The sequence below is a fragment of the Schistosoma haematobium genome, chromosome 4 (assembly GCF_000699445.3).
Source record: "Schistosoma haematobium chromosome 4, whole genome shotgun sequence".
Lineage (NCBI taxonomy): Eukaryota > Metazoa > Platyhelminthes > Trematoda > Strigeidida > Schistosomatidae > Schistosoma > Schistosoma haematobium.
Genome location: NC_067199.1, coordinates 23500319 through 23526425, shown reverse-complemented (window position 1 = coordinate 23526425; position 26107 = coordinate 23500319). Strand labels below are relative to the sequence as shown.

The following is a 26107-nucleotide window of genomic DNA, read 5'->3' as shown; positions in this document are numbered from 1 at the left end:
TCACTCTAGTTATAACCATATAAAGTTCTAACTAGAAATATGTATACTCTATTATTATGTCTATATTTTGATTAATTTCTTTTCATTCTAACTCTCAAATCTTCACATTTGGAAATAATACCATTTTAATGTCTTAATATTAAAAGTTTTGACAATTAAATATGTCTCATTACATATTCATACAAAATCACTAGTTAATCAATGTGTTAATGTGAGTAATGAATACAAACAAACAAAACAACCCGAGAGAAAGAGAGAGAGAGTATGAAACAGAATCAATTTTCACTCATTTTGTTACTAGACAATAAAATCAACAACAAGATTATTCAGTGAATTTTTCTCTCTCTCTCTGTAAACATTCTATTGATGTTAAAATTTTATAAATAAGTATAAAGTAAAAATATTTATAGTAATAATTATGATTGAACAGTTGCTAATTGTTCTTTTAATACAATGACGATGATGACGACGACGACGATGATGATGATGATGAGGAGGAGGAGTAGCGGATATTATTGCTATTACACATCATTTCTTTCAGTATCGAATAATTTTATTCATTTGTAAGCGTTACTTTATGAAAAACAGAAAAGATAAACATTTTTTTCAATAAGTTCTATTCAGGTTATACAAATATATATCCAAATCAATAATCTGAAAAATGGGTAAAGGGCATCCTTTATAGCATGCGAATTTAAGATTGTCAAACAAAATAGAATAAAGTTGTCAATGTTAATATGACTCATATAGAATGTTAACTTGAGTTAGCTTATATGTTAATTAAGAATTTAAGATCCATGATCAGAATAAATATAGGTCAGAGAGAGTAAGAGAAATAATAGTGCAATTATAATTTAGTCAAATATTTAATGGAAAACTATATTACCATTAACCTGGCAATTTTTTTTGGATTATTAATTTGGATCTATAATTGTAGAATCTGAAGAGAATTTATCGAAAAGAATATTCTTCGTTCAAATCTTAGTCCTTTAATATGATGGAGATCATTAAACGATTAAAAACAGAAAACACAAGTGTTTTCCATTCTTATGAATGAAATCTATAAAAAAATTTGTATATTGTCATGTCAATAAATTTGCGAGTTGAACTACTAAGCTTCATAGTACAACTTAGTGAAAACTCACAGAAAACATATGTAAGTTTGGCCTCTTAAGGAAATAGTATTTATTAGGCGGATAAAACTTCTTAGTGAGGGCTATGAACATTACGAGGAAGATATAAGGTCAGGACAACTATAGTTTTCTAATGCTAATAAAAATATTGAAACTGTCCAATTTTTTCTACTTCCCGATTATCGACTAACTATCAAGATGTCTGCTGAAATATTGAGTTTTGGAAAATTATCTATCCCAAGAATAGAAAAAGACTAGAAATGACAAGGCAAAGAAAGATTTAGAGGTGAAAGTGAATACATATATATTACTAGAAATGGGAAAGTATTTTAGCAGATGAATATACTACACATTTTACAAAGTAAATTTTCCATGTCCTCTGTTCGTGTATTTATTGAATACAATGCATATCAAATAATGTTGGAAAATTTCTTTAATACAAAATTATATTAATTACTATTTATTGATGAAAATCAGTCTTCTTTCTTGATTGGTAAAGATAGAAGGTCAACTGAGCTAATATGAATCATTACAAATATCATTATCATAGAACATTTAAATATGGTAATTCATATTGTTTAAACTATTCTATATACATGAATCAAACCTTAGATAATGTTTTTCCTAGTATATACGAACTGCATTATCAAATGACAGATTTAATAATTTAATTATAATATCCCAGATATCAATAAGTTTATATCAATTTATATTCTTAATTAGTTTAAAGGAATTTAATATTACTTCATTGAATATGTAATCCAGTAATTATGGACAATTATCTTTGTGATAATCAGAATGAATTAGGACAGAAAAACAGGTTTATCAATTAACTGTTGTCATTATATATATATATATATATATATATATATATATATATATATATATATATATATATTTAACTATTCTTTAAATATATATATATATATATAATTGATTTGGGAGTAGGAAATCGTCTGAATAGCTATTTTGATGAACTGTTGCATACATTTAATTTCTTTCAGTCAAAAATGATATACTGTAACTGAGATGAACTTCAATAAGGGTAATTAATTGATTTGTAGAAGTCCTTCAACAGAAAATTATATGAAATGAATATTCAAATTTTTTGATGGTAAATGAGACTTCTATGAAATTAATATTACTAATACAAATAAACGATGACTTTATACGTGACTGGACAATCATATAATTTATATTCAGTTTATAAAAATTGATAAGAAATCGCAATTGTGTGCGATATTTTTGTTATTAAACTTTAAAGATACGCTAAATCATAGATCGGATCATAGATTGCATAATATTCTAGATAAATCAAAAACATTGTAAAATAATTGTCAGTTTTTATGTTTAATAATAAAATTAGGTGCCAATACTCAATTTTAGTTCTGGAAAAACGTTAAAAACTGAAAGAATAAAATAAGCTTTCTCAATTACTGTGATTTATTAGTCAGTTTGTGTTTTGAAATAATAATGGTAACATCTTACTTCTGTACTACAATTTCACCTATAAAATCAAAGTAATGACAGTAATTTGATATGTCTACACTGGACTCTAAAACAATTGAATATGAGAATAAAGTGACATAGCTCTATGAAGATAAAAAAAACTCGAAAGAGATCTGTATTATTACTGTAGTGAACGAGAATTTAGGTGAAGAAAACCAATTTATTGTTTAATGCAAAATTACACAATGGCTTAGAAAAACATGAAAACCATTCATTGAATACTTCATTTGCACATCTCCTTTACGTTGTCCTGTGCTTACTCCATTATTCCTATAATTCTATTGTTATTTTGATTACTTAACAGTTTCCTTTCCGTTTTGTTCAATTCAATCTTCTTCTGACAGACAATCCACTTCCGAATGAGGTTACATATCGCTTATATCTATCAGTATAAGTAACATACACCACAGTAGTACATGCAGTAGAAAGAGGATGCAATCGGTTGAAGCGCAACAAGGCTCCTTCAAAATGTTTTAGTTCTTAGCAAAGAATATTGACAACTGATACGATTCCTGATCATTTCTCAGGCTTTTGGATGTCCTCACAGGATTTGTGAACATGTTTATTTTCCTTTACCACACATTCAATCGCATGAATGTTTCTATCAGATATACAGAACCCTAATCACTTACTTACTCCTGTTACTCCTCGTGGAGGAGCGTAGGCCGACCACGGGAATTCTCCATCCAACCCTGTTCTGGGCAATCCTTTCCAGTTCTTTCCAGTTGCTGTCCATTCTTTTCATATCTGCTTCCAATTTTCGACACAATGTGTTCTTCAGCCTTCCTCTTTTCCTTCTCCCTTCAGGATTCTGAATTAAGGCTTGCCTCATGATGCGGTTTGGTGATTTCCGTAGTGTATGTCCTATCTACCTCCAATGTCTTTCCCTAATTTCCTCCTCAGATGGAAGCTGGTTTGTCCTCTGCTACAGTAAGATGCTGGTGATGGTATCCGGCCAACGGATATTGAGTATCTTGCGTAGACAACTATTTATAAATACTTGTATCTTTTTGATTATGCTTGTAGTAGTTTTACACGTTTCAGTTCCGTACAGTAGGATTGTCTTGACGTTCGTATTGAAGATTCCAACTTTGATACTGGTTGACAGTTGTTTTAAGTTCCATATGTTCTTTAACCGTGGGAATGTGGCCCTCTCTTTACCAATCCTGATGATGTTGATGATCTACTCAGATACACCATAGTATCGAAGAAGTTTCCACAATGTTCATTGTCTACAAAGTCAAATTCTTTCTCATAGTCAATGAAACTGATGTATAATGATGAGTTCCACTCAACTGATTATTCAACAATGATCCGTAGCGTCGCAATTCGGTCTGATCTAGAGTTAGGCGTCTATTGAATACTTCATTCGGTTCAGCAACACCGTTAAAAACTTTTCCTGGCACCGATAGTAGTACGGTGTCTATGTAGTTCTAACATTTGCCCAGATTTCCTTTCTTTGGTATCTTGATGAGGTGTTACTCTTTCCAGTTCATCGGCACTTGTTTTTCCTCCCGAATCTTCCTCAATAAAACGTTAACCATACTTGCAGTTACTTCTGTATCCGACTTCAAATCTTCAACTCGCATAATGTCAGCTCCTTCTGCTTTCCCACTCTTGATTTATCTGATGGCCATCCTGGATTATTCCGTCGTTTACGGAGTGGCATCTATGAAAAGGTCTATGTATGTTGCTTTGATGTCCACTGGATTCATTGGCGCTCGTCCATTCAGAAGTTCCTCAAAGTATCCTACCCATCTGTTCCTCTGTCCTTGAATCTTAGTGATTGTCTTGCCTTCTTTGTCCTTGGTCGGCCTCTCCGGTTTACCATATTTTTTCGCTAGTTTCTTCGTTGTGTTATATAGTTGTCTGATATTTCTCTCTCTTGAGGCTTTCTCCGCTGTCGTTGCTAGCTCTTCCACGTATTTTTACTTGTCTGCTCTAATGATCCTCATCACTCGCTTGTTTGCTTCTGTGCATTCAGTGTGTGCCTTGACTTGCTCTGTTCCCGTTCGGCCGCTGCAAATTGCTATCTTCTTGTTCTTCCTTCCTTGAATCTTGTCTAGGGTTTCCATAGAGATTCATTCCTTATAATGATGCTTCTTGTGACCCAACACTTCCTCACATGTTGGAGTTAATGATTCTTTGATCCCTTTTCAGTTGTTCTACATCGTAGTTCCTTCTTTCATTAGATCCTATAAGGCTTGGAACCTGTTGTTGAGAGTAATCTTGAATTCATTGAGTTCGTTAGTATTTCGAAGGAAGCCGGTGTTAAACCTTTGTGCTGCTGTTTGTCCGGTCGTCCAACGCTCCTTTAGCTTCAGTTTCATCTTAAAAACCACCATGTGTTGATCTGAAGCTATGTCAGCTACTCTCCTGGTTCTCACGTTTTCCATTGAACTTCTGAATTTTTTTACCGACACAAATATGATCCATTTGGTGGTCCATAGTGTGGCACGGTGAGACCCACGTAGCTATGTGTATGCGTTTGTGTGGAGATATTGTGCCACCTATCACCAATTTGTTGAATGCACATAGATTTGCGAATCTCTCCACATTTTTGTTCCTTTCTTCTAGTTTATGTCATCTCATGATATCTTCATACCCGGAGTTGTCTATCCCAACTTTGGTGTTTTGGTCTCTTATCAAGACGGTAAGATCCTTTAATGAGCACTTCGCTATGATTGATCGCATCCTCTCATAGACGTGATCTTTATTGTTTTCATTGCTACCATTGGTGGGTGCATAAAACTGAATAACATTTATTGTGATTTCCTCTCTCTTTGTTTTTAATGATGCTTTGTTGATCCCAGATCCGCGATATTCCCGTCCTATAAGTGAATTTCATGCTTTCTTGAACATCAGAGCAACTTCTTGAATGTGTGGAGGATTTTTCTCTTCGTAACCGGAGTACAGTAGCATCTCTTCTAAATCTAAATTCTGCTGTCCAGTTTGGGTCCAATGAGTTTCGTTGATTCCGAGTACTGCCAAGTTGTATCTCCTCATTTCCGTTGCTATTTGACTGGTTCTCCCGGTCTCCCACATTGTCCAGACGTTCCATATACCTATAAACATTGTTGCTCTGGTTGTTGGGAGAGGCACTGGCCTCACAACCTATATTCATCTTTGATAATTGAAATTCTGAGTATCTACATGAAGAAGGTTAGATCAACTTACTGCATGAAACTCTAGAAATATCGGTATCTGAGATTACTCCAAATATGATTTTTATATCCAATATTATTATCTGCTAGAACGGCTTAAAAATTGCCTTGGCATGTTAATTATTTTTTCATAAACATACAAATATTACCATATATAAGAGTAAAATCTGATGAGTTACTAATTGTTCGCTTAAATGTAGTTTTAAGTTACAAATATTGACAGTTTTAACTATGCATTAGCTAAGCAACATTAGGAGTTCAATAATGTTAAAAAGTAATTTCTTATTGTATCTAATAACGTGACTTGCTCTACAGAAGGAAATAGATTGATTATTCCAAAGGGAAATAACTAGTATATGTAATTCATTTTCTAGTGTTAGTATGTTATTTATGAACTATAGGCGAATAAAAAAGATTTATGTTCACCTTTGAAATTCTTTTATTTGTATTTTATGAACGCGCGTCATTTTTTGTACATCTTATATATCTCATTCCATTAAGACTATTACCTAATTAACTGTATCTACGGAGTAGATGAACTCTGTCTTACAATGCGAAGTATATAACAGGTATGTTTTTATAACAGAAGAGGAAAACTAAGGAAGCCTTCCGTAATTTTTTCAAACAATTAAAATTATATACAATTGCCGATGTAACCAGTGTAAAACATTCCGAATATAGAAAACGACTTATCTGATCAGCAATATCTACGTTTTTCTGGGTTTGTTTTTTGTTTTTTATAAGTAGAGTTTAGCGACCGATGAATAAAGATTAATATCGTTAATTATTTACTTAAACAACATGTTAGTTGGAATAAATCACGTTACATCTTAAATCAATGGATTCTCACATGTATCAACTAGTACTGCAGTGAGAGGTGTTACTACAATATATTACTAAGTAATCAATCATTGTAAACATTTCTAAACGATTTAGAAAAAGATCTATCCAAGTAGCGAAATATATGAGGTAGTATCTAACTGACAAATAAATAAATAAAAATCATAAACAGTAACATTTGTAGACCTATATCAGTTGAGAACGGTGTACAATTTCATTTAATAATATTATTATTAACAAACTTTTGAATACATTAATTAGTGAAGTTGATTTTGAAATAACATTGAAAAAGAAAAACAATAAAAAGAAAGGAGATTCTAATAAATGAAATAAAATAAAAGAATGTTCAAGCCAGTTATGAATTAGACTTCGTTATTGTCCAAAAATAAGATCTAAGGAAAATAGAAAAAAAAGGAACATAAAGATAAAAATAGAAAACAATTTCTTTAAAAAAAAAAAGAAATTAAAGCAGGTTTCACATTTATAATCTTTTATTTCTTTATTTATCTTTATTAAACCATATCATTAGTCATTATTAATCCTTTACTATTTATATAACTATTTAACATAGAAATGAACTATAATGTATTGAAGTAATTAGATTTATTAAAGAAGAGAACAACAACAAATCTTGGTAGAATTAAAGATTGATCAATATGTTTCTCAATTGTTTTTCATCAGTAATATAATTCAATAATTTCTAAATATTTACCTCAAAATTGTGATAGGATTATTAATTAATTCATTATTATATATATAAATTAGAGAAATTAGTTGTTACCAAAAACAATTATACTGATCACCATTATTGATAGTTCTCATATTTATATTCATTCTATCTTTGTCATTTCATTCTATACTTAAGTTTTCTTTTTCTCCTCTCAAATCTATCTACCGATTTATAATAGTAATAATAATAACGTATATGTAAAATAGTTATATTAATTCATTTATTTATATAATAAATAATTTAATTTGACAAATTATTCTTTCATATTAAAAAAAGAAAGGATTATAGAACAGGAAATAACTGTAAGTGATTAATACGCATATGATTAATTTATACCACTGCTTCCTCCGCTCATATTATATATATATATATATGTACTCTGTCATGTTCTTTCCTGAATTCCCTTTGACGACTCCACCTACTTGTTTATAGTGTACGTATATATATATATATATATATATATATATATATATCTTGTATTAGTATTTCTATTTATTAACCTGATTAAATAAAGAATTTTGTTTTGCTTTTATATAAAATTAAAATAAACAACTTTGATCCATTTAAATTCTTTATTCTTTTTTCTATGTCTCCAATGTCAAATGAATCTGTATTTTATACTTAGATAATATTGTATCAGTAGACATAAATAATAATAATAAGTTAAAATGAGTTAGTGTACAATATTTGACAAAATCACAATTCCCTTGTTATTATATCATTAAACAAAAAAATGAAGATTATAAACTAATTTCATGAATTATTTAATTTCTCAAGTGTTTCATTATTACAACTTAAAACTCCCATATGTACCCTATGTACAAATGTATTCACCAATAGAATATTGACTATACAAAGAAATTGACAATATATGTATAGATATACATATGTGTATAGGTAACAATTGAAGGAAAAATGTATGACAGAAAGAATAAAACAATGAATTGTATAGAATTCATATATATTATCAAGATTTTTCATAAAAATGGAGAGAAGATTGGTTTATTTCTTTAGTCTATAGTTTGACAAATTTATTATTTATTTGTGAAACAAATTAGATTATAAGTGAATAAGCATTAAGCATAATGCATTATGTTATATATATATAGTAAATTCTTGTCACTTTGTGAAAATTGATATATATCAGTTACAATAACGATCCAGATAAAGACACATTTTTCTAGGAATACTTCATTGGATTTAGATAAATTCTATTGTGTTCTTGAAATAATTGGATTGAAAAATTACATAAATTATCATTTATTGAATCATAAAATGAAATTTGGCAAACTCAAAGTATGAAGATGTAAGACTTTTCACAACTGACAGAGTTATGCTTTACTAGTTATGACTTTTTACTGAAATTCCTAGTAGATAGCTACTATTGACCACATCAATAATAGATTTAATTAGTTATTTGTGGAAATTTCAATTGTAAGTGATTTTCATGATGGATCGACATTAGCTGGGGAACTATTGAGAACTACGAACCGATGGCTAGCTCTTCCGTTTTTATTTGGGATTTCTTCTGACACCAAAATCCCTCAGAGCCTTATAGTTAGTACAACTCATTAGATCAATGAACCCAGGTCGAGACCTCATTTCTAATTTCACTCAGTCCATGATACAGTCTAATGATCCTTCAATGTTCTCCATGGAAGTAAATGACTGAAAAACCTCAAAATAAAATGAACTAGTTGTTTATGTTAGATCATTAGATGATTCGGCAGAAACTACCCTTCAATTTAACTAATCCTCACAAAACATTCAACTGAACAAAAATTTCATACACGTAGTTCCCTTTATCATTTTGAAAAGAGGAAGAACAAAGATTCTAGCATAATAGCATTAATTTATTTCATTTTGTTGATTCTCGTCTTGATACAGGACATCAGGTCGATACGATACCTTGCAATCTTTCAAGGTGATTATTAAGCAGCCAATCTCCAGTCTTATGACGTTTGCTGAAGCCACTGCTATGAGGTGTCAAAAACCTGATTTATGTATTCAAGTGGAGATAGTTATTAATCTTTCCTTGCCTTCGCGACAAATATTCCTTCGCTGCATCTTAATTTTTTTTACTTTTTCTTGCATTTATTACATAATTGAGTTTTATCCTTCAAATTAGTAATCGTATTTTATCGACTGGGCTCTACTTATTTTATTCCTATCAGTGTCTACTCATTAGGTAATCACTTGTTTCTGACCGTTTGAACTGTTGTTACAATCAATGTTGTAGAATGCTCTTTCATATAATATAGATATTTACAATATTCAGTTTATTCGATTTATTTACACCCTTGCTAAACTATACTAATGTGTCTTCAATAGAACTTCCAACCAAACCCTTTCATGTAAGTAATTCGAACCTATTTTGTAATTATGATTTTGAAAATATCACAGGTTGTAAGCAGCTGACAAGAACCAAATGAAATAAAATGAATTCATGCTACTCTGCTAGAATCTTTGTTCTTGCCCTTTTCAAAATCGAATATAAATTATATCTGTTCACGCCCTCCACATAAAACATTTTCTTGTAAAAAATGGATGTTGCTGTATACTCTTTGTACATAATGAATTTGCGAATCTTTTTGTTAATAAGTTTCCCAAAGAATTATCTGGTTAATTGTCATCCACAAAAACACAATGTATTCAAGACATTATAAGTTTTACCAGTTATTGATATATTTGGTGTTCATAATTAATTATTTAGATCTAAAAATGCTTTTAACCATGATCAAGCATAATTTGAAGTTGGACTGTACTTCATTAAACCAGCTAAACTGAAAATTTCCAGTTATTTTAAATCTGCATTTTTTCGATTCAACGTTTTCTTAACTTAAATATATTTTTCATTAGTTCAGATCACGAATCAACTGAAGCTAAACCACCATGGAAAACCTGGAAGCACTGGACGACCATTTCGTCCTATTGTGGAATTCCTCAGCAGTGCGCATCCACGATCCAACCTCGCGAGATTTGAACCCAGGACCTATCAGTCTCGCGATCAAACGCTTAGTCTTTAGACCACTAAGCCGACATCCATAGGTGTTAATGTCTAACTTTAACTAATCCACGAAATTGAGCGAGAAATCCACCATTGTCTTCGGTGAGTTACTACCTCACAACACACCCGGATGAACTCCACTGGTCACTGCTTTCACTTTAGCACTCATTGTTAAGCAACAAAAAAAAGTTTAATAAAGAAAAAAAATTACCTAGAACTACTGATACAATAGAAGGTAACAGTGCTGTACAATGAATGACTCATATTTTCTGTTTAGATTTCATATAAAACTTTTTCTTCACAATAAATCAAAACGACCGCTCATTTTTAAAAAATATGAAATGAAAATAAATGTCTGACAAACTGAAAGCTTAATTTACTTTCAAGTCAAATACCAATCACATTTATACCTAAATATATTGGTATTCCCAAAATACCAATATATTTAGAGAGCTAATGGGGAAAAAAATTACCAGTTTACAATTAATCAATACTTGATTCTAAAACTACAAATCGATTTAATTGTAATAAACATCACTAAGCAGTAAACATAAATAGTTGTTCTGTTCTATCATAAATAATCATAACCGTTAATATCTATCCATAAATGACACGGAAACTTAACTTATTAGTTATAAGTTATGCTTGACCATCTAAGTTAAGTTTAAATACTGACTTTGTCTGAAAATCTATTTTTAACTATTTTCGTCGTCATAATAATCTTCTGTTATTTGTGTTTATTATTTTTCTTGTATAATGAAAACCTGTGCTACTTATGCCTTAATGTTAATATATTTCTCATTATATTATTGTCCGGTCATTATTTTTTTCCCATCATATATATTTATCCTTACTCATAAGACTAAATCTATCACAATATTACACTGAGATCATTTGTAATGATTCATTGTTGATGCAAAATACGTGAAATAATGATTGAGACACTATTAATCTCTAGATTGTTGTTTCATTTTAATATTTTTGTTAGACCATGAAATACGTTTTCATAGTTATCTAACATAATGAATAACTACGTAGACGAATGTACATATGTACATTTAAGCAAAAATAAAAATTTATTTAACTGAAATTCCTCCTTTACGTACATTAATAATTATCTACTCATCTTCATATATATAACAATGAAAACAGATTCACCATTTTATACAGCTGCATGTCTGGCTTGATATTTATGCAAAACTATTCTTAGTCAAAAAATAGTAAGAGTAGCTACGTTGAAATAGAATGTTAAAAACTTACTTGGGTGGGTTTTTTTACATAATCAAGTATTTTTATAAACAGTTTTCTGACTGAAGTCGTTTTTTAACGAGTAGGAATACTACTGGTTGAAAAAGTGTAATATACAATGTTTTACAAAATAACTAATGGGCTAAGTAGTTTTCTGGAAAGAGTTTTTAAGTGTGATATCCAACATGATCTGACACTAAATTAGTGAACACCAAAATCTAGTGTGCACTAGGTACTTAATTCATCCTAGTTCGATTCTCTACATTTGTCTGCCTAATTTAATCACTGGTGAAATCCTACCAGTAAAACTTTAACATATGTGCTACTGGTTTTGAGCTCCGCAGTTCAAATATATCGTGCTTGCAGTAAGATATTAAGATTTTGGTATTTAGTTACTTGAGCGTTTTTAAGTACACACTTCTCAAGAAATTCGAAAGTATAACTAAACAATTGTGTACTGTTGATTAGTTTCCGTTAACTTTTTAGACTACGTCAGTTGAAAAAAAAGTTTTTAGAAAACGATTTCAATTATTTCAAGAGACATAAACCACCAGAAAATACAACTATTCTATGTAAATTTGGAATATTCCCATATTGTAAATTTAGAACCACATATATAAGCGAACAATATTGTTTCCGATTAGGTCCTCACGAGGCTTTACCCTAATATACAGTAATATTTATGTGGATAGTTCTGATAATCTTCGTCTTCTAATATCATCATTTCTTAAGGCCAAGGGAGAGATAAGGGCGTTAAAAATTTCTTATGAACACAAAGACTTGAATTGTTGGCTCGAATTCCTATAGCTTCTGCTATGTGCGATAGACGGGATCAAACACCACAAGGAAAACTAGTAAGAATACGATAACTTTAAATAACTTGTTTCTGTCCATGACATGACCGCTATCGATCCAGTTTGATAGAACGGGGCTGCGTATCTTAATCTCGTAAAAAATATAATGTGTCTATAATCTTACAATTAACATCACTATGAAATTAATTTGATTTCAGGTTACTTATTAATATAGCCCTATCATAACATCGATTTATCAACCTTAATTCAATTCAATTACATTAATGATAAACAATAATTTTGATATTGATTTTTAATAGATTGTTGTCATTATTCAAACAAATAAATAACTAATCAATTATTGATTTTACACTAATCATTAAACTTTAAAATAATTGACCAGTTAGTTAGTTGACTAGTCAATCTGTCAATACTTGATTATATTTTACACAAAAAAAACATTCATTGTTTGTTTATTTGGGTTTTTTATTTCATTTTATTTATTTTATGTTTTATTATATTTAATTACTTATGTTTTTGTCTTTTTTGTACAAAACTTAACTATAATCGAATCAACATAAGCTATTTTAAAACTAACTGGACGATTAGAAAAGGAAGTCTCCAAGGAATCACTTTATTTTCAAATCGCTGAATATCAAATTTATATACACATTTCATTCTATAAATGTGTTGCCTCAAATATATATATATGTATATATAGTATACCAAATAATAATAATGTAAGATTTATCGAAAGGAAAAGTTTCTTTCCAGTATACTAAACACTGAACAACAAGAACTTAAAACACAATGACATCCATTTGAATGAAAATTAGATGAATTTAAAAAAAAAAGAGTTTTAGAAGTTTTCCCCCACTCACCTCCCTCCCTCAAAAGTTACTCAAAGTATATAAATATTCATGCATAAATATGCCACCACCATCAATGCATTAAAATTAAAATCAGTTCTCAATGAAATAAAATGAAATTTTTATGACTGTTGACTTTTGCATTGTACATAATATTTATGATCAAATTAAGTGAATATATAAATATGGAATTATTTTTGTCAGTTCTCTATTACTAACTATCTTATGCACGCAATGATACTTACTTTAAGAAAGCGTTTTTCATTTAAATGTATGTTGACTTTTTGCTAATTTCATTGAAGCAACTTTTTTTTATATAATTTAAATATTTTAATAATTATTACATAATACTTTTGACGTAATATCTGACCGATAAATTTGATTAAAGACGAAATAAAGTTGTGTGTAATATCTATAGTGATTTGAGAGACAAATTATTTGTATATTTTGTTAGGTACTTTCTGGCCAATATATCCTGTTTCTAAGATACTTAATGATAATAAAATGTGCAATTTTTTGTACAGATGACAATACTTTAAAATGAATGATACTTTGATGTAGCACATAGAATGAGTAAAATATAAATTAAAAATTATCTCATAATGTAACAACTAATAAAAACAGTAATTAATGTTAACATTCTAATGTTAGTTGTGTGGTAAATAATTTAAATTCAACTTGAAATCAACAATATCGATTAACAGTTTAGGGGTTGTGGAGATTGTTAAGTTATTGATTGAGATCATGAACCGATTGATGTTAAACCACTATTGAAAACCTGAAAGCGGGATCGTGGATGCGCACTGATGAGGAGTCCCACAATAGGACGAAACGACCAACTAGTGCTTCCAGGTTTTCAATGGTGGTCTAACATCAATCGGTTCATGATCTCAATAAAAAATATCGATTAATATCAATCATCGTAATGATTTAGATGGTGAAAAAATATAAAAGTCCAATTGATTTTTTGATCGAACTTTCTGAACATGAAGAGCGGCTTTTGTTACAAACGGTAGTCAATTGAAAACAACTGAATAATAAACAAATATTTTTATTGAGATACTTTTAAGTACTACCTACTTGGAACCCGTATACAAATCAATTTACCGTAAATAGGTATCATTACCAAGGTTTGACTTAATAATTCCAAATAAATTGAGTATTCGGTAAATTGGTATTAATAAAAATAGTATATTTGTAATATTGCAATGAGTAGAAAAATTAAATTTTCAAATTTTCTGGCATTTCATGACTCAGTGTAAGCCACTTCTTCAGAGAATAAATAAAATTAACCCAAGTTTAAAAAGTAAAAGGGAACAAAGCAAGAATATTTGATGCGATCAATAAAAATAACAGGTCTGACCAAGTCAACGTCATGTCACTCTGGTTTAGGTGATTTATGTGAAGCATGTTTGTATATTCGTGTGTATGTATGTTAAAGGATGGAAAATGCGACATTTGTGATGCGAAATGACAGAACTAAATTTGTATGTACGATAATGCCATAAGATTTGAATAAAATCAGACATCGTGTCTCGGATAGATGGTCCACGTCGAACTGACGGTAAGGCCTTCTTTTCTTCTTATCGCAGTAGGATTAAACAGTATGTGTAAAGTTTCAGCTACTCGCCTTTCTTTATATTTGGAAAAACCGTTTTGTATTATTTTAATATTTTTAATACCGACTTGATGGTTATTAAAAATGGCATGGATTGATATTTTCGATTTAATTTGGAGTCTCTCTCGTTGTTAAAAGGATTCTTTGTGTACCTAAGATGTTCTTTGGCTCGAGCTAAGATTTAACGAGATGACTCTTCAATGTAGAAGGCATCACAATCGACACATTCTAATTTGCAGACACAATCCTGTGTTGACATAAAAATGATGTTTTCCTTTATGCGAATTAAGGCATTTTCAAGGGAGTTAGTTGTTTTGTGATATACTTCAACTCTATTTTGTTTTAAGACCTGATCGTCAACCATTCCAGAAATGTCGCTTTGAGAATGAAACTACTGTTAATCTATAAAACCTTCCCCATAAATATTGTTTTAAACCTATGTTTATTTTAAAGAAAATCATCTGTTGACTCACATGAAGTGAATAGTATTTGTAAATTTAGACCTAAAACGTCAAGTGTTCTGTGAAAGTGTTTAAATTCTGCAAAAATTAACCTGCATATAAATTACTCTTCCTTATGTCCATAGTTTATGACAGCCTAGTTGTCAAAAATGATAAGACTGTTATTGATTTTCAATAAATACATGTAAACGAATGTGTATTAGTCAAACAAAATCTTGTATAGTAAGTAATAGTTACATTTCGTTATACATGTTTAGTCAGGAATTTTCAGGTACAAAAAGAGAAATGCTTCGGATCACTAACTATGCTCTCCGCATCAGTGGAATAGATCCCTAATAAGGTGGTTATCTCTACAAAGTAGAGGGTAGATTATTAATTTTACTAAAAGTGATTGACAACGCTAACCCTAATAAACAGTGTTTAGACACGAATAGTGACATGAAACATAGCATCATTGGTCCAAAGAACCCAAGCGCATTTGGTTCTGCTAATTAAGGTGGATAACGATACTGTCAAAGAAAGGAAGTCACCAATACATTACACTTTTCAAAATCTGATTAGATTAACACTTGATGAAAGAAGCGTTTGATTTAACAGTGGAAAATTACCAATTAACCTTAAGTTAATTACATCTAGATAAAGAATTTCCTTGATAACACTCGTCATTTCGAATAGAGCAAGAGCAAATAATTAAGCAGAATAACATAGATGCTTACAACGTATAATATATATAATCAAAATTATTGTCAAGTTCACATACTTACAACAGTAAAAATGGATGTGTCATCACAGTAGAGTAGTGGGAGTGAAGACATATAGTGGGCGTTCTAAATAAATCTAATATGTGAGAGAAGATTATGGATCATCAAACAGCAACAATTAATTAATTGATTACATGATGAAACAACTGAACATAAATTAAAAACAATTATTTGGAGTTAGATATTAACACCATTGGATGCCGGCTCAGTGGTCCAGTAGGTTAAGCGTTCGCGCGCGAGATTGAGGACCCTGGGTTCGAGTCCCGCAAGCGGGATCGTGGGTGCGCACTGCTGAGGAGTCACACAATAGGACGAAACGGCTGTCCAGAGCTTGCGGGTTTTGCATGGTGGTCTAGCTTGAATTAACTCATGATCTCAATCATTAAAAATTAGAAATAACATGAGTTGAACTCAATCAGTTTGAAAAATTGCACTATTTGTCTCGAACCTAACAAAATAAAATGAGTTCGGATTGCTTTGCTCAATTCCTTGTTCTTGCTCCATTCAAGGTAATATAGAGAACTAAATTTATGAAACTTAACGTTTTCTTATATCCAAACTGTAATTTACAAAAACATATATAACAATAACTGAAAATTAATTCTGAACAAAGATCCAATTAGATCAAGTCATATGTCGAAAAAGAAAATGGAATATGCAATTTGAAATGCTAGTGGTTAAAAAATAATTTGACAACTTTATCTTATGTTTTAGGTAAATTTACTTGAAACTTAAAAGATTTTCATTTTAAGAGAACAGTTTCAGAATTTCTGTACTTAACAGAATCAGAGGAATAACATGTTATCATTACACAAAGAGTTTCAATTCTTCATATGTCAAAAGCCGGACAATAAATTAGTACGATGAGTTCAAAGTTTCACTGTATTAAATATTTTCTCTCAAATTTTCATTAGTCATAGTGTTAGCTCTAAAACATTGGTAAAACTTTAGTGGTATGCTGAAATCTGAATACTGGATAACTAATAAATACTTAAGATGTATAAAAATAACTCTTTTAATAGTGTGAATTATTTGTCTAAAGTATGAAATATTCAACAACTAAATATGAATGGTGTTTATCCTAAGTTAAACCTCTTTTAAGTCGATTCCATTTATACATCAAGTGTTTACTTACAATATTTGTCTCATTTCTATAAAACCTGTGGGCTTCACAACCAACATTCATTTTGTCTAGGATAGTCTTAAACACAGTGCCTTATATCTTCTTGAAGTTAATTTGTCTTATTACTGCCTATGATGTCATTTCAACTAGCTAATTTATCTGACATTTGATTGAGCTAGAAATTAGCAGAAAAATTTGCGTTAAAACTTTATCCATCACAAAGTGGCACCAACTAGATAATGATCAAAAACTTTTAAGTAGTGTTTTACTCCTTTACTCTCTACATCTTCAACTTTATACAAAGTCGAACTAAAAGCATTCAAGTCTGGCAATCAATATAATTAGCTTCTTAACATAAGAATCATAACCCACTAGTTCATATTTTCCACTTCAGTCTAAAGACAACCCGAGGTCATGATGTAGCACTTTTCGATTTTCATTGGTTTATCAACCAATTTTCAAGAAACTCAATTCATTGATACAAATATCTCAGCAAAAAACAACAATATTCAATAAAATCACAAATTGACTATATAAATCCTTATGTGAATTCATTTGAAATGTGAAGAAAAATAAATGAATTCAAACGGATGAATTTTTTCATTGATAAATGTAGATTATAATCTTGGCTAATAAACATAACACATTCATCTTAAAAAATTAGAAAATAAATAAATTATGCCAATATGATCGAATGAAATACATGTGAACATCATCCTTTACTTATTTACTGATTTACTTACTCCTGTTACTCTTCGTCAAGGAGCATAAGCCTCCCACCAACACTCTCCAACATCTTGTAAGTTAAGTGATATTAAATCAGTTCATATCAATTATTAAACATTAATGTTATATACAATATGACACCTTTATTATCGATATAGGAAGTTATTTTATAATTAAAGAATAGATCTAAATTTTATTTATATAAATATTACTTATAACAATCTACTGAATATTGATGCTTCTTCAAACAATATGAACAAAATCAAGATTATTATGTCATAAAATATAATTTACTTGTTAAACAATATTTACTTAAAAATCTTTGACTATTTTCAAGTGTTTGTTGATTTTTTTAAATTTTTCTTCTTCCTCATTCATAAAGTTTCCCATAGAGTCAACATTATAGTTTGAAAAGTTTTCTTTAGGCAATAAATGATACGAATTCAAAAAAAAGAAACATTTTTGTGTCAAAAAGAGTTATTGTTTAATCTATCTTTAAAAAGATATGTCAATATTAAAATAATAAACAACATGTTGAAACATTCATTTTATTTAAACACATATGTAGAACCTGGAAGCTCTGGTCGGCCGTTTCGTCCTATTGTTGGACTCCTCAGCGGTGTACATTCACGATCCTACCTCACGGGATTCGGACCCAGGACCTACTGCTCACTAGTGACTGGCTTCAAGAGGTATATCCTGGAGTTCTAGTGGGAAACAGTGATCAGTGGAGTTCAACCAGGTCAGATGTAAGATGGCAACTCACTGATGAAAATGGTGGATGTGTCGCTCAGTTTTGTGGATTAGTTGAAGTTAGACAATAACACCGTTGTATTCCAGCCGGCTAAGTGGTCTAGTTGGTTAAGCGTCTGGTGCGAGACTGATAGGTCCTGGGTTCGAATCCCGTGAGGTGGGTTGTGGATGCGTATCGCCGAGGATTTCCACAGTAGAACGATACTGTCGTCCGGTTCTTCCAGGTTTTTCATGGTGTTCTAGCTTCAATTAACTCATGATCTCAACAATTGAAATTACTAAAATTTCCACAAAACCCCTTCTGATACATATGTAGAAGTTAATTATTTTCTAAACTCAATTTAAGTAGTAAAGACGATTTAAACAGTTTTTTAGGAAATTTAGAAGATATCTACAATTAGTATTAACTTATGTAAAGATTTATGTTTTCGTATTGTTAATGTTTATGGTTAAATTTGAATAATATCTGTTGCCATATGGTCAACTTAAGTTGATACTACTATATTGTTTGTAAAGACCTGAATAAATTACATAGTGATCATATCTCAGTAGTCAAATGAATACGGAGATGGTTTTTTTTTCAAGTCATAGGTACTGAGCTTGAATGCGTTAGTGAATATTAAAACTGGGGTTCAAGTGAAATCAGCTGACTTTAGTTATATTACAGACAATGACTTGACAGTTAAAAATTGCTACATTCTGACTAAGTCTTTTGTTTCGTCCAGAAATCAAACATCTTTTCCCGAAAATCTATGCAAATTTATAAGTTATTCTACCTAAACATTGTTGAGATGTTTTTAGAAAACAATAAGGTCAAATTCACACAAACTAAATTATGTCTACATTTGTTTTCTCTGAGTTGAGCAAAAGTAAATATCAATGGTCTACAACATGGATATCTGTTTCTTGTATTGATTGCATTCACTGAATTAAAATTATTAATGTACTGCCGCTATTTAGCGTTATTTGTTTCTAAGGAAAAGCAGTAATGATATGTTTTTAAAGATTAAAGTATATGCTAATATTACAATATAAATGTTTCATTTAATTCTTGTTCGAATAGTTTAAATGGCTTATTACTTTTCAAAAATAATATATTCAAGGTACAAGGTGGTAGGTTTGCGAATTAAATATATGAATGGGATGTTTATGAAGGTCTATAAAATCATCACTGAATAAGTCACATGTTTGAGTATTAGCGTTAGAAAGACCTATTACATTCAACCATAGTAGTATTTACGGTTTTCGAATAAGCAAAATAGATGGAAATGTAATGAGTTTTCTGGCAAGATATAAATTCAATATTTTCTTTCAATTTAAGAGAAAATGATTTAAATGCAATACAGACATGGTAGTTTCTGACGTAAATAAAAATCTATACATACAATAAAACAAATTGAACATAGAAAGAAATATACCTTTAGAGTGAAAGCATAGAGTTTGAATGACCTACTGAAGTAAAATGTATGATTTACATAGCGTAAACATATAACTAACTTTCAAGATCGGATCTGTCAACATACGATCCGTTGAAGATTTATTTCATAGTAGTAAAGAATTCTACTCGTCTATTCATACAACTGAATGTTAATACATTCGATTTTGTTTAATACTTAATTTAGTTTGAAGCAAATACTTAACCATCCAACCTATTTACTGTTGATAATTTAGTGCTTTATTTCACATTCAAACAATTATTTAATAAAAATCAAATTTTACTATTGTTTTCTTGTTTGTTTGTTTTAGATATGGTGGTAAATTTAACCAATGGTGATGAAAGCACACTTAACAATACAAATCAAACATACATTTTAACTCCATCAACAAGTTTTCCTAATACTGAACGAATAAACACAATACCATCAACATTTTCTCCAGTATTAAATCGACATCATAAAGTAAATTTCATTACGACTTGTTCAACAGATACTAACGGAAGACAAGTAAGATTAATTGTAAAACTATTGATCAATAGTGATTTTTCATATCTAAACAATTCTTCAAGATTTCTTAATAAAATGTTATAAAACTATCATATACCAATATTCATAGCATTTTCCTAGTTAGTATTGACGTTATTCAGTCTAGTTTACTACTATGTAAGTGTTAATAAGCATCTTAAAGGCTAGATTATGTTGACTAGTTGATCAAAGTATAACTTTTGGTGTAGTGCTCGAATTCAAGGTATTTATCAGTTTTACTTTTTAAAGATAACTATCAATTGATATTTCACTGTTACACTTTCACACTACTTGATCTAAATTAAGGATTAAATGATCCTAATGTAGTTTAAGTAGACTTTGCAGAAAATTGTTTCAACTTTTACAAACTTTCATAGCATCAATGGAAAAATCTTAAAACATTCATAAGTAAAGTTGTTGAGAAACTTTTCACTTTCTGTTCTGAATTTTAGCTAGTATATTTTCATTAATGACACAACTTTATCATTGATATCTTATCGTGTGACAACAGATTGCTTAATAAACTATTATTTCGATCTTGTTTAATATTGATTAACGTGATTTCGATTATTTTCTTGAATGAGCTTGAATAAAATTATTAAATGACACGTTCGGACTGTTCACAACTAAGATTAATGTTTGAAATCAGTTGAATAATTAAAAGAAACTCCGTGTGAAGTGAAATAATTAGTTTGCTTTAAAAAAGTTTGTTTATTTGAATATCCTATGTGAAAACCCCATAATATATTTTTCCCAATACTAATGTACATTTCTTTGATTAGAAAAAGCATTTCTTGTATGGCGATAATCTGTTGTTTTTTTAAATAAATGAGTTAAATAATTGTTCACAAGTAAAGCTTAACCTGTAGCCTCAATTTTCTATGTCTACTTAAGATCACTGTTTTATTAATTCAGACATTTTGCACTTATATCTCTGGGTTTTAGATCATAACTCTGTAGTTTTATACTAACCTTTACATGCACACAAAATGTGTAAAGCAAAGTTGAATTGATAAATCTGTACTGATTTATATTATTATTAACAAATAAAATGAGTGATTTAAAGTAAATAGCCATAACAAATCATAAAGCAATGGATAGCTGTTTCGCACTAGTTTCGAACAGCTGAGAGGTGCATACATAAAATCAAACCATTAATTGTCCCTTATCAAGATACAACAAATGTTTAGTCCATTATTTCTGAAATTGAAATTGAAACAATTTCAAAGTTTCGTCCAGCAAACTTGTCTGAACCTCTTCAGAGTAAAAATTAAAATTATCAAAGCATATATAAGTATTCAATCTTCCTTGGATTTCAATATTTGTTCTTTTAATTGAATTCAACTAATCATCTAATTGATATATTGAATTATCTGTAGTATCAATATTAAAACTAAAAAAAGTGGTCTAAAGAATGAACATAAAGTACTTTTCGTATATTTAACGAAATACACACAGTATGTTCATAAACATAAGAGTTAGTCCTTAATAATGTTGTTTTCTACTAACATTTTATATTTTTGTAATAACGAATTAGCATAAAAAACAAACTGATTTAAGCGTAATTATAAACTGTTTATCAAATTTCACTTCTGATTCAACAGTTCTATGTTTGTATTTATTTTTAAATAAGTTTAATTATTTGATTGTTGTTAGTTTGAGGATAAATAACACTTTTTTTCTTTTTTTTAGTATTTTTCTTTGCCTAATTTATGAAATGCATGAAATCATGGACTGGAAATCATTGCTTAGTTACCAAATTATTATTTATTTGTTTATCTTTTTTTTGGATTTTTGAAATAAAATAAAATACCTACTTATAATTAACTGCACGAAACTATCAAGAGAGAAATATTCTGAATAGTTGATCATTGCTCAACTCTATTTCATTGAAACGTTTCATGAAATTTTATGGGATAATATAAAATTAAAAATTTTTAAAAAAGCAACTTTATGTCATGAAAAGACAGTGACATTTTTTTTCAAGATTCATTTTGAGGAATGTTTTTTTTGTGAAGAAAAAAGAAACATTTTAAATTAGAAGCCATCAAAATTCGATGGATTTTTGTTTTCCCCCCTTCTTTTTTCTTTTTTCGATTACATTAGGAAAATTGTAGTTCTATTCAACTTTAAACATTTAATTTGGATCCAACTATTCATGAATATATTCCAGATTGATATTTTCTTTGAAATAGTTGTATTAATAGTAAAACTAGATTTTCATTAAAATATTTATTTTCACATTGTACATGATTACGCTTAATTAAGAGAATAAGACTAGAGTTCTTAAATAGAAATGATGCTTACATCATTTAATACTGATTAAAACAACTAAGTATATAATCCTTCTATAGTTTTGGCAAACAAAATGGATGTTTTTGAAAAAAACGTATATATAAAAATAATCATTACTATTTGAACTGAAAAATTTCTATAACATCTACAAACGATAATAACTAACTATGATAACAGGCATTGTGTTTATAATAAAAGATAACATGTGAATACATAAAACTGATATTTGGGTTACAACGATTATCTTGTTTAAAACAATTAGTCCCTTTGATAAATTTCGATAATGATATTAAAAGACGAAGATTATCAGAACTATGTGATACATTAGCGCAATACATTTCGAACAATCTGGTCACACATACTTGTTAAGAGCATTTATATATAGAAAATAAAAGGTCAACTAGACTAGAAATGGTGTAAGAGGAGATAAGGATAATGATAAAAGTAATAATAATAATAATGTGAACACAAAGCGAAACCTAATCACTCTGGATAATAAGTCAATATTACCAGGGTAGGTTTAAGATAAGAACAAACGGTTTTTGAACACACAAAGGGGGTTTGAATTTTCGTATGGGTAAGGCATCAATAAACCTTAGTATACGCCCTTTTACACTTTTATACAACACTACAAAAGCTGAATTTAAATCAATCTTGTGACCTGTTTCAATTATATGTTTAGCAATAGAGGATGATGGATGTTTATCCTCTGCTCTTATTTTGTCACTTAATTGTATTTGTTTCTGAAGCCATTTGGGTACATGTTCACTCACCCTAATGTTTAGATCACGATTACTCCTCCCTATGTATGTGTGACCACACACATTTAAATTGGTAAACACAGTGGGATGTGACGCAATCGTTTCCAGGTACTTTAGGTTTTGAATGGAGCATGCACCTTGTTCTTTCTTTGAAGATGACCTTTGCTGTGCAATAGATTTTATTGATGACTGACTTAAGTCGTTGTTTCAATAAAAGGCTATTTGAATCACCTCTGGATGGTAAGGTGATGTAGACAGGCTTTTTCTCTACCGAGGCTACAGTAGGTCTCGCTGAACCATGGACTTTCCATCTATTTATGAATTTCAGAGGATAGCCATTTTCTATTAAAGTTTTATTTAACAACTTAACATCATCATCAATGGCGTCATTGGTACAAATACGGTCGAGTCTGTTGAAAAGACACCTTATCAAACCACGGTTGTATTGCACAGGGCAATAACTATAATAACTAAGATATTGACCTGTCCACGTTGGTTTTCTAAAAATAGATCGCTTGACTGAACCATCTTCTCGTCCACTCAGGAGTATATCTAGGAAGGGATGCTGATCGTTTTTCTCCTCTTCACATGAGAGACTAATATGGTTTTGGAGAGTGTTAAGTTTATTTAATAAACGGTACATATCCTCTTTTCTCTCACAAACAACTAAGATATCGTCCACATACCTCTTATAAATTGACGTGTTTCCGATTAGGTCATCAGTCTGATTTTCAACATGTGCCATGAACACATCTGCTTGTAATGTTCCTAGCGGACTACCCATAGCAACTCCATCAATCTGACGAAGGTATTCACCTTCAAAAGTGAACTGAACTTTGTCAGTACATTATAAAAATAAGCTTTATATGATACTATTCTGAACTACTTCCTAAATTGGCTAATTAACCTGTTTCCTTATTCATAATTCCATTTAATATGAAAGATTTAGGTATTAAAATTATGTGTATCATTTTCGGTATTGTTGTTCTCCGACTACTTAGTTGTATTCATTGTTATAGAATAAAAAATTCCAATCGTACTCCAATTTTCATGCCATGTAAATTAATGTTAACTCCACTGTTAATTGCAATTGTTTAATTTGAAGTTTCCTGTTATTGATATTTTCTCATTTATAATTTGTTCATTACTTATGTAACTAAGATATCAGTAATAACTACCGCGGTGAGAGTTTTGTGAAAATTAAATTATTAGGAAATAGTCTTCCTGCATACTTTGATATTTATCGTTTTTCCTTAACCAACAAACTAACGAATGAAGTCTTAGAGTTCTAATGCAAAAATGTGGCCTGTGACGTTTCATCAGGTTTAGAATGAAACAGATATCACTCACTATAACTAGAGATGGATGGTGGCCCGTATTGTATTCTGTGAAGCGAGTTTCGTCCTATTTCGTACTCGTCAGTTGGATACACTTGCATCTCATTAATATTGACAGCAAAACTAAATAAAGTGACTAGGTTTAAAAATATAGACAACTGTACACCCATTCGTTACTTCTTGCTACGAGACATGATATCATGAACTTGACCTCAGATGAAGCCGTCCAGTACCTACGGGTTAATTTTATAAAAACTTCGAGGTACATTATTTCACTAAGTTCACCTGAAGGTACAATTTAGATTTCAATTTTGAAATGTTTGAAACTCCTGAAATGTTACTGAAAAAATTTAATCAAGGATAAGATTGAATATTTAGTTTTGTCGATTAAAAAGGTTAAAGACAACTGCAAAAATAATCACGTACAAACAGGTCAATATCTTGATTTATATGAAACAGAAAATGAAAAAGATTAAACTAAAGAAAACTAACATTTGAAGTGCAAAGACTGAACTTTTTATCAGTTAGTTATTAAAATAAACTGGAAAAATTTTAGAAACCGATCATCGTTCACATAAGTAACAATAATAGTTATCACTGTATTCATAAAAACTAGTCAGTAACAATCATTATTTCTGCTCATAACACTTTTTCAACATATTGAACTCTCTTATAAATTAATATAACAATATCATTATATAATTTGTTTGTATAAGTAGTATATTGAAGTAAAACTACGTTTTTTTTTCTTGTCCAATTCCACTTAAAATCAAATGTAGCGAACTATTTTCTTTTATATGAAACTATTAGAATAAGTTATTGAATTCAATGGTTTGACCTGAGAAAACATAATTATTTGACTTGAAAAAGATTCATTTCCCATATTTTGATGAAAAATAAACTTTGTCATACTCATCAATATGTATTCCATAAAAACATGAACTTTTCATATTAATGAATTCCAGGTGGCCTGTTTAAATATCCGGGTTACCTGTTCCTGCCATCTGGATATTTCAA

General features: G+C 29.8%; 1 protein-coding gene across 2 annotated transcripts in view; it reads left to right on the top strand.

The window, feature by feature from the left end:
- Window positions 1-26107, top strand: part of PCDH1_1 (Protocadherin-1) — a 68693-nt gene that overhangs the window by 21829 nt on the left and 20757 nt on the right. For both annotated transcript variants that reach the window (XM_051208205.1, XM_051208206.1), the window contains one exon: window positions 20483-20679. Coding sequence is in view for 1 of the 2 variants with exons in the window: in XM_051208206.1 (XP_051066560.1) it covers window positions 20483-20679 (197 nt within the window). In the remaining variant the exon portion in view is untranslated. The remainder of the gene's footprint in view (window positions 1-20482; window positions 20680-26107) is intronic.